At 38.3% G+C, this 14424-nt stretch overlaps 1 protein-coding gene across 6 annotated transcripts in view; it reads left to right on the forward strand.

Moving 5' to 3' along the window:
- The window catches only part of UGGT1 (UDP-glucose glycoprotein glucosyltransferase 1), a 48325-nt gene that overhangs the window by 25344 nt on the left and 8557 nt on the right, over positions 1-14424 (forward strand). For all 6 annotated transcript variants that reach the window (XR_012624263.1, XM_074833590.1, XM_074833589.1 and 3 more), the window contains 14 exons: positions 245-339; positions 980-1186; positions 1775-1906; positions 2836-2966; positions 5359-5454; positions 5792-5894; positions 6350-6429; positions 6885-7074; positions 9797-9955; positions 11417-11502; positions 11841-11925; positions 12911-12999; positions 13476-13580; positions 14170-14254. Coding sequence is in view for 5 of the 6 variants with exons in the window: in XM_074833590.1 (XP_074689691.1) it covers positions 245-339; positions 980-1186; positions 1775-1906; positions 2836-2966; positions 5359-5454; positions 5792-5894; positions 6350-6429; positions 6885-7074; positions 9797-9955; positions 11417-11502; positions 11841-11925; positions 12911-12999; positions 13476-13580; positions 14170-14254 (1643 nt within the window). In the remaining variant the exon portion in view is untranslated. The remainder of the gene's footprint in view (positions 1-244; positions 340-979; positions 1187-1774; positions 1907-2835; positions 2967-5358; positions 5455-5791; positions 5895-6349; positions 6430-6884; positions 7075-9796; positions 9956-11416; positions 11503-11840; positions 11926-12910; positions 13000-13475; positions 13581-14169; positions 14255-14424) is intronic.

Raw genomic sequence — 14424 nt, forward strand, 5'->3', positions numbered from 1 at the left:
GCATGCTGTCCCATGTGGGTTTTCTGAATGAGGTGAATGAAACCTAATATAATACCAATGTTATTATTCTTATCTTGCCAGACTTCATAGCTTAGCTTCATCCATAGCTTTCCTGTGTAATTTTAGTTTTTTTGAAATCTTTGCATGTGCATCACATTTTTCCTCCAAATGAGGAAAAACTGAAGCCTGCCTTCCTTTCACCCTCAAATTTCTCCCACCCTTTTTTTTTTTTTTTTAATTGCAGATGATTCCTTTGTTAGACCAGTTACTTTTTGGATTGTTGGTGATTTTGATAAGCCTTCAGGGAGGCAATTGTTGTATGATGCAATTAAACATCAGGTAGGTAATGTTTTCATTTGAATGGGTTAGCAGTGCTAATAAAGCAGTAGGTGGAGGCTTGAAAAACACAGTTGTGCGGCTTCTTGTTGTATGACCTGGGGAGATGGGGTTTCCCTGCAGGGTCTCTAATTTCCAGCCTCACCTTAATTGTAGGGGCTGTAACATCGCTGACCTTGTACTAGGCCAGAATCCCCTCTTGGCACTCTGCCAATACAATAAAGAAAAGATCTTCTTTTAAGCCCGTGGTTCTAAATTGAAGATGTCTGTGAACATTGCACTCTCCTATGTCTCATTTGTTCTGGGAAGGTAGTTGAATCATAAAAATAGATAGCTTACTCCTAAATCACTGTTTTGCAAGACCTCTCAGTGGTGTCCATGGTCCTCCTCTATCTCTTGTGTAGCACAGTATTATCTAGAAGATAGTCACAGTGGTGCCTAATACATAAACTAAATACTTGATGTTAAATTAGTTCATTCATCCTTTTAACCTTTTGCTGTTATTTACCTGATTTGGAATCTGGCTTTCTGCTTAAGAAATACAAAGCTTTTGCTATAGTGTTTATTATAATAGATTTACTCTTCTCATTTAAAATACACCTGAAATCTAAAACTTTCCTAATACATGTTTTGTTAAACACAGAAATCCAGCAATAATGTTCGGATTAGCATGATTAATAATCCTAGTGAAGATCCAAATAGCCAGAATACACTTGTCGCTAAAGCCATATGGGCAGCTCTGCAGACACAAACGTCAAATAATGCCAAGAACTTCATCACCAAAATGGCAAAAGAAGAAAATGCAAAGGCAGTAAAGGCAGGAGCCGACATCTTAGAATTTGCTGTTGGGGTAAGTGTGTTTGCTGGCATTTACAAAGGTAGGGTACTTTGCTTGTTCTTCTAATTAATTTTTTAGTGTAGTATGTTCGTACGCAAAAGATGCAGTAACAATGGAGAGTACCACTGTTGGTCTTGCTGTGGTTTTTTTTTCTAAAAATAAAGTAAATCCTCATATACATCAAAACTTTTCAAAGTCAAAAGGAATGCAGATTCACGGATCTACTTAAGTGAGACGGTTGTTTCTTGGGGGGCTAAGAGGCAACTATAACCTTTTTAAAAAGCTGAGAAAAAAATTACAATTGCATTTCTCAAAGTAGACTTTAAAAAGTTAGGCACGAATTATTTAAGAACAGAAAAATGGAACAACTGGTCTAAGTAGCAACAATTACTAGGGCTGTGGCACTTCACATCAGAAGCTGGGATAATGTTTGAAGGTGACAAGCAAGAACTAGGTTTAAGACCATAAAGAAGAGGGGCCTGGGGATAAATTTTAGCAAGATACAAAGATGTTCTTGAATGGAAACAAAAAAGGTGCCTTTAAAAAGAAGTGTGCAGAGGTGTATTTTTCTTCCTGTTTCAATATGTTCTTTTCTTTCAGGGTATGGATATCAATATTTTCAAAGAAGCCTTTGACTCTCCCAAGGTGGATTTTATTCTGTCCCATGCTATATATTGCAGAGATGTTCTAAAGCTGAAGAAGGGGCAGAGGGCTGTGATCAGCAATGGAAGGGTGAGATCAATCAGGAGACAGTAAAAGAGATATTCCACATGCGGGAAAGAAGCAGACCTTGATCAGCAGAGTCTAGGGATCAGACACAGTCTCAGCCTTCTTTAGGTCTCAGCAGTCTTTAGGACCGCTGCCAGATTGATTTATTCAGACCTGCATGACCTTTTCTTTGTACTGTGTGCAGTTAGTTGTTGGGTGTTTTGTACAAATTCAGATCTTTTAGTAACAGAGTTGCTTTCATGTTGGCAGTGAATTGAGTCCAGGGACAGAAAGAGATGATAAATTCGAAATATTGTGCTGCTTCGGTTCATTGGGCAAAATGCTGCAGTGTCTGGCCCTAACCAAGGTGCCTTGGTGTCTTCCACCAGCTCTTTTTACGATAGCCACTTAGATCAGGCAAATGATGTTACAATAGTTCACTGCAAATAATGAAACCCAGCTGCATTAAGTCTTCTTTTGTCATTTGCTTCCTAGTTAGGAAAAAAACCTGCAAGTTCCAGTGGTTACTGTATACTTTAAAGGGTTAAAAATCTCAAGTGATGAGTTGTAGCATATTATTTCTCTCATTAGCAAAATAGCAAGAATTGTTTAGGTAGCTTTTAGGCTTCTGAAGGCTAGAGGAGTGAGATTTGCTGGAGTCCTGCTGGACTACTGGAACTTGCCTTGTATTCTGTTGCCCCTTCAAGATGTAGTATTGCATGTATAATTTAATATGCCAGACTTTTTCAAACCAAGCACTCTGTGAAAATTTTATGCCTCAGTCTGGGACTCTTGCCTCTAAATAGCTAGATTTATCTGTTAAACTCTGCTGCCATTGACATTAATACCAGCCTAAACAGCTGATACCCACCAAGACTAGAGCATTTATTTAATACATCTTTGAATTTTGTGTGGCCTTTACCTAATAATGCTGATCCAGCTTTTTTTTGTAGATTATTGGCCCATTAGAGGATGGTGAGATGTTCAATCAGGATGATTTTCATCTCCTTGAGAATATCATAATAAAGACATCAGGACAGAAAATCAAATCTCAGATTCAGCAGCTAGGATTCGAAGAAGATCTGTAAGTAAACGTGAAGAGGCTTACAAAAAAGTGGTGGTACTCTCATAACATGACTTCCTGCAGCCTGGAGAAAGCTTTATCTTGTGCTATAAATATAATAGGTGCTATAAACAAACATGCTTGTGTTCGTATGGTCAAGGCTCAGCTGTTCAGAGGGGTGAGTGAGAAAGGAAAAATATGTAAATTATCTTTATTGGGTTTAAAGTGTTTTAGTGACTTTATTGTAGTTCACAATCTATGGAGCTGTAACTGTATCCCCCAGATTCAGGAGGCAGTTCTGAGGGTACTGGCAACCCCTACTATGGTACTGTGCTCAGAGTTCATTGCCTCTAATTCATTATCCGTATCTAGTAGCAACCTGCCATGGCTGGTCTGTGACCTCGTAACGGGTGTTGGCTGGAGCCTCACTGTCAAGCAGCAAGAAACTGGGAAAGTGCCCAAGTCTGTAGGAATTTACTGCAGAACTGTTCAACTGAACGTGAAACAGTGAATGTATTGGTACTCACCGAGAGAGTCCCTGAATCACAGCAGCATGGCTGGCAACAGCCTGCGGTGTTGTCCGAGGAGTTCAGGAAGTGCTTTCTTGGATTGGGGGTAGGGAGGGATACAGGTGGGCTGAAAAAATAAAGAATGAGGGTGCTGAGGCATTCTACAGGGACTGGCTAAATTCATTGCTGTGCTCAGCAAGATGAGGTTTCATTCAAGGTTTAGTTGACTCTGGTCAGTGACAGCTTTACTAACAGAAGATGTCTGCATGCAGAGAAGAGTTGTTTGCTGCTGTGGGATGTGTTACAAAGTGGTATAAATTGCTGCACGTTTTTACATTTATTCTTGAAAATGCTTTCTGCACCGGATTACCTTTCTGTTCCTCTAAATGGAAGAGAACCCTAACTTTTCATTTATATTAAGGCCTTCAGACTTTCTGTGGGTTTTTTCCCCAGCTAAATCTTAACTGTCATGCTGTTTTAAACCGTTTACCTCCAATATGTCAGGGTTTCATAACTCATATGTAGGATTACTATGGTATTGATTTAAAAGCAGAAAGAAGGGAAGAAAATGAGACACTGGAGTATGGTTTCTGAATCTGTTTGCAGTTCAGTTAAGTGCTGCTTGGCCTATCAATATACAAATTATTTTAGTAATATATTTCACTGTCAGTACTACAGAATCATGTATGCTGCTTTTAACTTTTTTAAGAGAAACCATAGGAAAGGAGGTAGAGATAAGCAAATGAAAATCATAGTTCTAGATAATTATTGCAAGAAGCACAGAGGTCAGCTAATCCAAAAGAAAGTCATCTTCAGGTTCAAAAGAACTGAAGTCCATAGGCATGGGTTTGTGTGTTGGAGCTCATAGCTAAGAAGAGAGTTTCTGTCATATTTAGCATCATGTTTTTCCGTGATGCTGCTTGACTGTTACAGGCTGGTCAAGTAAGTTAAGCATGAGGTCTTCTCTGCCAAAATCTTGTGTGACTCTGAAAGAAATCTCTGGCTCAGGGTTTAAGAGCATTCCAAACACTTTTGCACCCATTGCTCTGTTGGGGATCTAAAGAGAAATAAGGGTGATAGGTATGGTTTGAACATAGGCTAGTTTTGGACAGAGCAGTGGTTTTTTGGTCTGAACACTGCCAAAGTTTTTCAAAAGCTTTTAAAATTATCTGTTGCATTGGAAAACACTGTAGAACTTGTCAGGCTTCCAGGCTTGTGGTTTTGGTGTGAACAATTTAAACAGCTGTCACCATAAATCTGTGAGACTTACTTAATTCAGAAAAAGCTGACAGACCTTTAAGTTACAGTATTGCTTCTTGGCAAAGCTATGATGTACAAATCAATTTTCATTGAACTTTCAAGAGGTTTTACATTTTCAAGTTTAAATATATTCTTAAAATATTAGACTGAAGATTTATGGGAACAATAAAAAGGAAGAAGTTGTCAGAAGTAATTCTCTTTTAATGATAGGACCCCTCTCTCTCAAAGTTTCTCCACATACAGGATTGCTTCCTAGTTCTTAAGAGTTGCAGTGTAAAATGGGAAGACTGCTGTGAAACGAGGGTTTGATCTGAATGGCTTACAGGTCTGAGAGAGGTTAGTGAAGTTCAGGAATGCAGTGCCTGTAGCATGGCTGACCCCTAAAATCAGCTGTTCTGTATTTGTTATAGAGTTAAACCCTTTGGCACCCTCAGTAATAAGGCTGCAACCTGTTTCAATTAATGGCGGATGAACCCTTAAATATGTTTAATTTTTCAGAGCTTGCGTAGAGAGGTAGTAAAAGCGTTAGTTTGTGTATCTGAATTCAGTCTGTCTTCTCTTTTGCTGCTAACTGGCAGAAATGTAGTAAGTACCTGCATTTTCTGAGTGTCTGTAAACCTTTTTTTTTTCCTTTCTTTTTTCAGTGCAAGTGACTTGGTAATGAAAGTGGATGCTCTTCTCTCTGCTCAGCCAAAAGGAGAGGCAAGGATTGAATATCATTTTTTTGAAGAACGATACAGGTATAGGATTGCTGTCATTTGCTGAGCCATATGCTTTTCCTTGTATTTTAATGTTCCCATTATTTTATGTTGCATTTAACTTTAAAAAAAAAATATATCCAAATAGCAATAAGAAAGTCCCCAGCAATTTTCAGGGCACAGTGAGATTGCATAAATTAATTTTATCTGTCTGCCTGTCTCTACCCATGTATATGTATGTGTGTATTTTTTCTCTATCTAGTGTTATAAAGCATATAGCATTTAAGAAGTAGTCTGACTTCAGAATGAGATGGATAGTTTTTTTTCCTATGTTTATCTATATGTTTGATACTTTTAAATTGTTTTTTCTTCTGTTTAGTGCAGTTAAACTGAGACCGAAAGAGGGGGAGACGTACTTTGATGTTGTGGCTATTGTTGATCCTGTGACCAGAGATGCACAAAGACTTGCTCCATTACTTTTGGTATGTATGCAATGTTGTAATGTGTTTTAAGGCAATTCTAAAAATTGTCTCAGTTCTGTAATTTCAAAATGCTTGTCTTCCTCCTTGACTGGGTGGTGACCAATGGCCTTCTAATAGTGTGGTTTTTTGCACTAATTGCACTATACTGCACACTAGGATCATGCTTAGATATCATCTAGATAGCTTTTAGTTTCACCATTTTAACAGGTTAGTTTGCAGTGACTCTGTTCTTGAGGAGGGAGGTCTCTGCATCCCAAAAAGAATGCCTGTGATGTGAGGGAACGGGTAGCTGTTCTTAAAGCCACCAATTAAAAGGTGGGTGTGGTAAAACAAATAATGAGAAGGGAGGATTGAGAATGAGCAGGTAACATGCCTCCTTGAGGTCCTGTCTATAAAACCAGTGGTCAGCTTTCTTAGTTAGCATTTTAAGAGATGTCTTTTTCTCATTACTTTAGGTTTTGAACCAGTTGATAAATATGAACCTCAGAGTGTTTATGAACTGCCAGTCGAAACTTTCTGACATGCCACTGAAAAGGTAAGCAGTATCGTGCCAGGGTTAAAAAGAGAGAGAAAGAAAAATCTGTTGGAATGTGCAAGCACAGAAACACTGTCAAATGTCCTATAGGAACTCTCAATAACTACTTTGAGCTCATTTATATAATAGCATGATTTCCCACAGAGAATCTGGGAGTTTGGATAGCATGAGGTAATTCTGCTGGTTTACAAGTTGGGTGCTTTTTATTTATTTTATATATATACATAAAAAATTAAATAACTTACTAATTTTAATGGTTGAGTCTTGCACATTCTGCTTGGTCCTTCAAGGTGAAAATTCTGACCTCTTCTAAGGTCAACACAACCTTGCTTTGGACAATGCCTTGGAGACATCTGAGTCTGGGAAAGCTGATGCTGTCGGCAAGTTCAACGAGAAAGAAATATTTGGCAAGTTTGGCAGAAATACGTTCTAACACTTTCTTTCTGAAATTTCAGCTTTTATCGCTATGTTTTGGAGCCAGAGATTTCTTTCACAGCAGATAACAACTTTGCTCCAGGACCAATTGCCAAGTTTTTGGATATGCCCCAGTCTCCACTGTTCACTTTGAACCTAAATACTCCTGAGAGCTGGATGGTGGAATCTGTCAGAACCCCATATGACCTTGATAATATTTACTTAGAGGAGGTAAGAGAAATCAATGTGGTCCTATACTGCATAGGGCTTATTTTTGTAATGGAAAAGAAATGTAGAATTTTAAAATGCTAGTAAACATAGAACTGTGGATATTAACACCTTCTTCGTTTGCAGACCCCTAAATGTTTTCTAGGAGGGATGCAGGTAAACCTAAGATCACTGACAGTGAGATTGCTGTTCTCAATTACTCATGTGTGCCTGAACCACAGGTTGAAAATACTGTAGGCTTCAAGCAGATCCTACAGATGCTTTGAGTGCGTGTATATATATAACATTTCAGAGTGTCCTGAGCTAGAAACAAAGAAACTCTTTGTTCGTCATTAAATAACTTCTTAAATTTACTAGTTGAAAAATTCTTTCAGATTAGAGCTCCCTACAACTAATGTCACAACTAAAAATAAGATTGTTATTTTTTAAAACCTCTTTTTAGAAATTTTGAAGTAAGATCTGAGTCCTGTTTCAGTAAGCAAATTCTACTTACTTTCCCTCGCTTCAAGAAGCCACCAAGCTGATTTTAGCTACCTGTTCATTTTCACAGCCTTTGTTACTGGCAAACACTCCTGTGGCCCACAAAAGGATAATGCAGTATCAATAAAACAGTAAAACGGGTGCAGCAGAAACCTGCTCAGTTGCAGTAGTTTCAGGAGCTGACTGCTGCTAGAACAGGCCTTGAATTTCACTCAGAGACGTGTTCAAATTTATCAAATGACATACTCTTGGAGGGATCCTTAAATGCCACACTACAGCTTTTCTCCAGAAATGTCAGATACAAGGTTGGAAATCCCTCAGAAAAAGAATATTGATCTGGGCAGTGCTCCCCCACATACACAGGGATAAAATAAGGAGGAATGAAAAATCCAAGGGGCTAGAGTTTAGCAGAAAAAGAACATTTAAAACAAAAGAAGAATAGCTGTGTGTGCAAGTTGATGATTCTGCTTCATCTTCAGTGGGATGGATCATTCAGTGCTAATTATTATCCTCTTGCTATTAGCAGTTAACTTTAATAGTTTTCAGAAGATCTAGAAATAGTGGGCTAGTAAGTGGTTACAAAATGCATTGCACTAACATGTTATTATGGGCACTAAAAACATACATTAGAAGTTAGAAAATCCATATGTGATGTGAAGTAGAAAATTTTGGACTTCAGGGTGCAATGTTAAATAATAAACGTTAAATGAGGCAGTCAAATAGTCTTTTCCCTTGAAATAAGCCATTATTTAGTTGGCCTTGAAGAACTGCAGATATATATTAAAGCCAGTAATTTTATATGTATAATTCAGCATATGCAAAAGATGTCAGACTGACAGCTCTGGAGGCTGAAGTCCTCTATTAATCTGCAGAATGGGTTTGGCATGAGCAGTAGCAGGACAAGCTTCCCCAGCGATATGCCTCAACCCTGGCCTGGAGGAACCACCTCTAGAGGCGAGGGGGAAGTTCAGGCTCCAAAACCAGCCAGGCCTGGGCCTTGTCTGCTGAGACAGGCCACTGCAGCCCCAGCTGTGCAGGTGGCTCCTGCAGTACGGAACCCCCTCGGCTGCATGTGTGATGAGATTGTCAAACCCTTTACAAATAGGCCTCTTGAAAAGCAACGGTCTGCACAGCCTTGTGCTCATTACAAATGTGTGTTACTTTCTCACAGAACATTATATTATTAGTCTCCTCTTACTTTTGCATCTCTCTGATACCGTTTGGGAATACAATGCAGTATAGTGGTAGAGTCTGATATTGCTAATCCTATACTAGATATTCAGAAATCTAGGAAATTGGGTGTTTGTTGTTGTGTGGTTTGTTTGGGTTTAGGTTTTTTTGCTTTTCATCTCTTAACCTCACTGTAAAGCCATAAATGAGCCACCAAATGGCTGATACTACTATGCATTTCAAGCCTTTGGTTCCCAAGCCCCCCTTAGATTAATTGAAAGCCTGAGAGAGAGGGGGATTAAATGCTTCAGGCATTCAAAGTACCATCCTGAGCCTCCAAATAAGTAGTAGCCTTACTTTTGCAGGTGCACCGCTTCCAACTCCTAATATGCAGTCTGTTGGTGCTGTAGCAATTAAACTGTCATTTTGGATGTGCGATGAGAGAAGATGCTTTGTGAGATTAGACTAATATTTTGCTTATGTAGTGTCCTCAGGCTACATCTGCATTTAGCTTAGCCTGGTAGGTACCCAAGGTTCTTTGGGTTTGTCTTTTTATTTTTATTTTCACTTTTGTTCAGTGTAGAAAAAAGGAATTGGTATTTCTGACAGTACCCTAGCACACTGTAAGAGTAATGCAGCACAAAACAAAATGTTTATTTTGGATGATAAATATTAGATGAGATTAGCTTTAAACAGATTTAGATTCAAAGTTTTGGAGCCCGTCATACTTTTTATGAGATGCCAGACTGATAACTTACTTGACTACATTCCCCAGTAAATGTTAAAAAACCCCAGTAATTGTAAAATAGAGCAACAGTCCTTCCCTTTTCTTATCCTAGCATCTTAACCGCTTCAGAATCAAATTTTTTTGGTCAGGGACACTATTAACAATATGTGTGTGAAGTTTGTCACTCGAAGGAGCTGAGCTCTTTGAGATTTTCTAGGTATTTGTTTAATAAAATTACTCTGGTAAAAATGTTATCTAATTACTATAGCTATTTTAGAGGGTAACTGAATCACTAAATATTTGCACTTTAGAGCTAGTGCTGAATTCAGCAGTGTCTTCTCCTTACAGGTGGATAATGTTGTAGCTGCAGAATATGAATTGGAGTATCTGCTTCTGGAAGGACACTGCTATGATATTACTACTGGACAGCCACCACGAGGACTCCAATTTACATTGGGAACTTCAACCAGTCCTGTCATTGTTGATACCATTGTTATGGCCAACTTGGTAAGCGTTCGATTGAAATTAGCAACAAATAACTGGCCAGCACAATCACTTGCATAAACCATGGAGTATCTTCCACTGTGTGGGTTATGGATATGTGGTGTTACTTAGACTCCACAGTTGCTTGCAGATACATTGGAACCACATCATTCCTAATGCTGACGTCTAAAACCTCACAGTGTACTTACTTGTCTCTTCCCTTTTTCAAGATGTACTCCTTTCCCTTCAGCTTGTTGAGAAGGGTCTTCTGGAATATCTTAAAATGATGCCAATATTCTTAAGCAACCTTTATCCAGGGAAGGTCAGACAGTTCTGTCTGTTCTAGACAGGGTACTCCTTAGACCATCCACTCTGGTACTGTAAGCCTCAGGTGGACGGTTGTCTTGGTTTGGGACCTGTTTCTTCAGGAGATCTATGGAACAAACGGAGAGAGTCAGCAAGCATAGTCGACATTCTAGAAAATAATGGAAGTGTGAAAGAATAGCAACTACTTAATTTTTGAGAAAAGGTGATGGAAATCCAAGCATATGATTGTTCCCTGCAACTGTCTTTATAAGGCAGCTGCATAAGGGATCCATCTATTTTCAGTGTCCACACTGGGCAGTGAGAGAGGTGATGGCCTGAAATTATGGCAGGGGAAGTTAGCCACTGGGATGTTTTCTTGATATGTAATGTTAGTGAAAAACTGGAGTAAATTGCCTTTTGTGGGTTTTTTGGAGTAAAGCTTAACGGCTTGGACGTGTGTCAGTGTATACAGTGCTGTGTCGGGGAATCCTCTTCCACAGCTCAGTGTCTGTACTGTGAAGGGGTATGAAGAGACCAGGAACATGTACAAAACTGGATGGGACACTGAAGCATCACTACAAATATTCTGTAGGTGTAATAATCTAAATCACAGAAGAAAATACTCAGATCTGGAACCTGAAACTTCAACCAGACAATATTGTATACAATATTTGAATTTCATATTGTAATTTTTTAAGTTCTGTAGAAGAGGTGTCTTGTAACATGTAAATTATGTTACTGGTTCCTGCTGTAGATGAAATACCAGTCTGTAAAGCTTCAGAATTCATTTAGATTTTGTTTTGTAGGCAGACCTTTTGTGCACTGCTGTGTAGTTACCAACCAGTGTTTTGAAATTCACTCACTCCTTCATGAAGGGACACTTTTACAGGAAAAAACTTGCACTGTTCCCAGCAGAACACCCCGAAGACACTCTCATCTAACAAATAATGCTAGACCTTTCATACTCCTGTCTCTTATGAGAAAAACAATGATTTTGAATTAACTTCTGGGTTTTTTCTTTTGTTCTCTGGGTTTTAAGGACTTAAGGTTATGTTAATCAGCTGGTTTACAAACAACTATTTTCAGGTACAAACAGTGGGTCAAAATACATGACTTAAAAACTTGGGTTTCTACATTTGCATTTTCTGGAAGCTGACAAATATTCTTTTTGCTTTAAAGGGTTACTTCCAGTTAAAAGCCAATCCTGGCGCGTGGACTCTAAGACTCAGAAAGGGCAGATCTGAGGATATCTACAGAATCTACAGGTAGGACAGTATAAGAAATACTTTAATCTTTTTCTTCTGAAACTTTTGAACTAGGTAAGCATTGTAATATGTGAATCTAACAGTTCCCTTGCCAAAGTGTAGTGAACTGAACAGCAAATTACATTTTGTACTGAGTATAAGTCATGTGAGATGAAATAAATTAATTCATGTAAAAAACCCAGGAGTGTGTGTTCAAATACATGTATTTGTTACTTTGTCGCATGTCTCAAACTTGGTTTACAGTGCTAAGGCTTAATATCATGTAGAAAAATATGTAGAAGAAATAAAGAATATATTTCTGCTTTGTAGTAAAGGTCAGTATTTTACTGTATTTTCAGCCATGATGGCACAGACTCTCCCCCTGAAGCCAGCGAAGTTATTGTTGTTCTCAACAACTTCAAGAGCAAAATTATTAAAGTGAAGGTGAGTTTAAAAACTAGGGTTGCTCTTTAAAAAGACTGTTTGACCAAGAGCCTGATGATCCCTTCCTACAAGCATACGTTTGAGGCAGTTTGCACAAAGTTCACATCACAGTATTAATAATAGAGAGAATTATCTGTAGACTTGGGTTTTGGTTTTTTTGACATGAGAGAATGACATGTAACTGCTGTTCCTTTTGTATGCCCATGAGAAACAATTATACTCACATTTTACTGACTCAGTTGTGACTTCAGAAGAAAAGTCAGTTTTGTATGTCCTATATATGTCTAGTAACAAACATTCAGTGTATCCATTGAGCCAGTATTTATCTGTTACAGATGAATTTTACTCATCTCGTAATATATTTTCTATCAATCTGATACAGAGTAGGTGAGAATACACTTTTTTTTTAAAAAAAAAAAGGTAAATTAGTAAACTACTGCCTCTTAGGGTTGCCTATCAGATAATGGCATAGCTAAAAAGTTTAAGGACAACTGGTAGGTAAGTGATAGTTATAACACATCCGGTTCACACTTCCTCACAGGATTTACTTGTGCTGGAGTAATTCTGGGATGTTCTCCTGATTTGCTGCCTTGTCTATCTGCTTTGGAGTCTCAGTGGCCAATAATACCTCTTAGAAACAGAACGTGGTGGAGATGTTGGGTTGGGTTTTTTTTGGGGGGGTGGTTGGTTTCTTTGAGGGTTTTTCTTTGCCAGTCTCCTTCATCAAGGATGGTCACTAAACACCTCTTAGCAAAGCATTTTAACCATCTAGACTAACATGCCTTTGGTGTCTGAAAACAGCTTTGGAGTCTGTTCTGAAAATGTCCGTTTGCTGCCGAGCTGTTTCTCCAGACGGCTTAGGTTACCTATCAGCTCACTGGACATAATTCAAATGGATACAAACAGAGCCAGTGTCAAAATAACACTCCATAGCTGTTTGCCCAATATGTGGTTCTACTCACTAAAGCAATGTTATGCTTTACAGGTTCAGAAAAAACTAGATATGATGAATGAAGATCTACTAAGTGATGGTACCAGTGAGAATGAATCTGGATTTTGGGAATCTCTCAAATGGTAAAACTAATTCAGTAATAACCTGCAAGTCTCTTGAAACTGGAAAACTATTTGATGATACAGTTAGGTCTGTGATATTCCATAGCTATCTATTAAGACTGCTTGAATTTAGGGCTATCTTTGATAGGATCCCTCTGGTTCTAGAGAACTGGGCTACTGCTTTGCACCTGCTCACCCTCCATTACCCCTACTGCTACTTGGGAGCCTGAAAACGTTGATTTCCAAGAGCTGCACCTCAGCCAGCGATCTTTCAGTTGCATAGGTGTTCATATATAAGCTACTGGGTCTTCCATATCTGTGTCTGCAGCTCTGTGCCTCGTGGAGGATACCCTGACCAGCGTGGGGGGGACAACACCAAACCCCACAGTTGTACTGTGTTAAACCAACCCTGTAGCAATTTATAATCTGAGGCACTCTTTCCTAAACAGCTGGCCTGTACTATCTTCTCCTTTATATAAACACATTTGTCCTTTCAGGGGATTCACAGGAGGACAAAAGAATGAAGATGTGAAGCAGGATAAAGATGATGTACTAAATATATTCTCTGTGGCTTCAGGACACCTATACGAAAGATTCCTACGGTTAGTTCAGAATTTATAATCCGGGGGTTGCAAATGGTAATGTGCACCTCTTTCCACAAGGAAAAAAGGTTAGAATTCGTCAGAATAAAAAAAATGCAAACTTTTTCAGCAGCTCAGAAGTCCTCTAGATTTTGTATCTACTGTATTATAGGAACTTTTGTCTGCGTAACATCCATATGTTCAAAACAGACGTAGTTTAATAGATGGTATGTTGCCGTCCTAAATTTTCTCACTACAATAACAATACATTTGTATTTGGTTATAAGAAGTTATAGAGTAAGTCATAGTTGCTTTGGAAAAGAATCTGAACTTCTGTTCTCAAAGGACTGTGAAAGCCAACAGGTTGTATATTCTCTGACTAGTTAAAATAGATAGATTTTTTGGGATTTAGTCATTTTGTAGATAAAATTAAGTATTTGCAATAGGCTGAAGCTACCCACTTATTCTTCATGCATGAAGATCAGTTACCTGACACATAATTGCAGTTAGTCTAATAATATAAACCAGCAATTTGTAATCTGTTATGCAGCTGATCTCTAGTGGGTGGCAGTTGTTCCTGTTAAATGTTTTATTTTTTTTCTTTTGGTAGCATAATGATGTTGTCTGTGCTGAAACATACTAAGACTCCTTTGAAGTTTTGGTTTCTGAAGAACTACTTATCACCTACATTCAAGGTTTGTTAATTAATTAGGAATTTATTCTATGGTGGGGAAAAATGTTTAAAAAAAAGAAGAAACCTGTGCATATGTGCAACCTGTGCATAATACTATTGTGTAAACATATGTACAGTTAGTTACCTGTCTGTATACCTTTTATTTTAACAAAGCATCAAGTTGGTATAAGC

The sequence above is a fragment of the Strix aluco genome, chromosome 9 (assembly GCF_031877795.1).
Source record: "Strix aluco isolate bStrAlu1 chromosome 9, bStrAlu1.hap1, whole genome shotgun sequence".
Taxonomy (NCBI): Eukaryota; Metazoa; Chordata; class Aves; order Strigiformes; family Strigidae; genus Strix; species Strix aluco.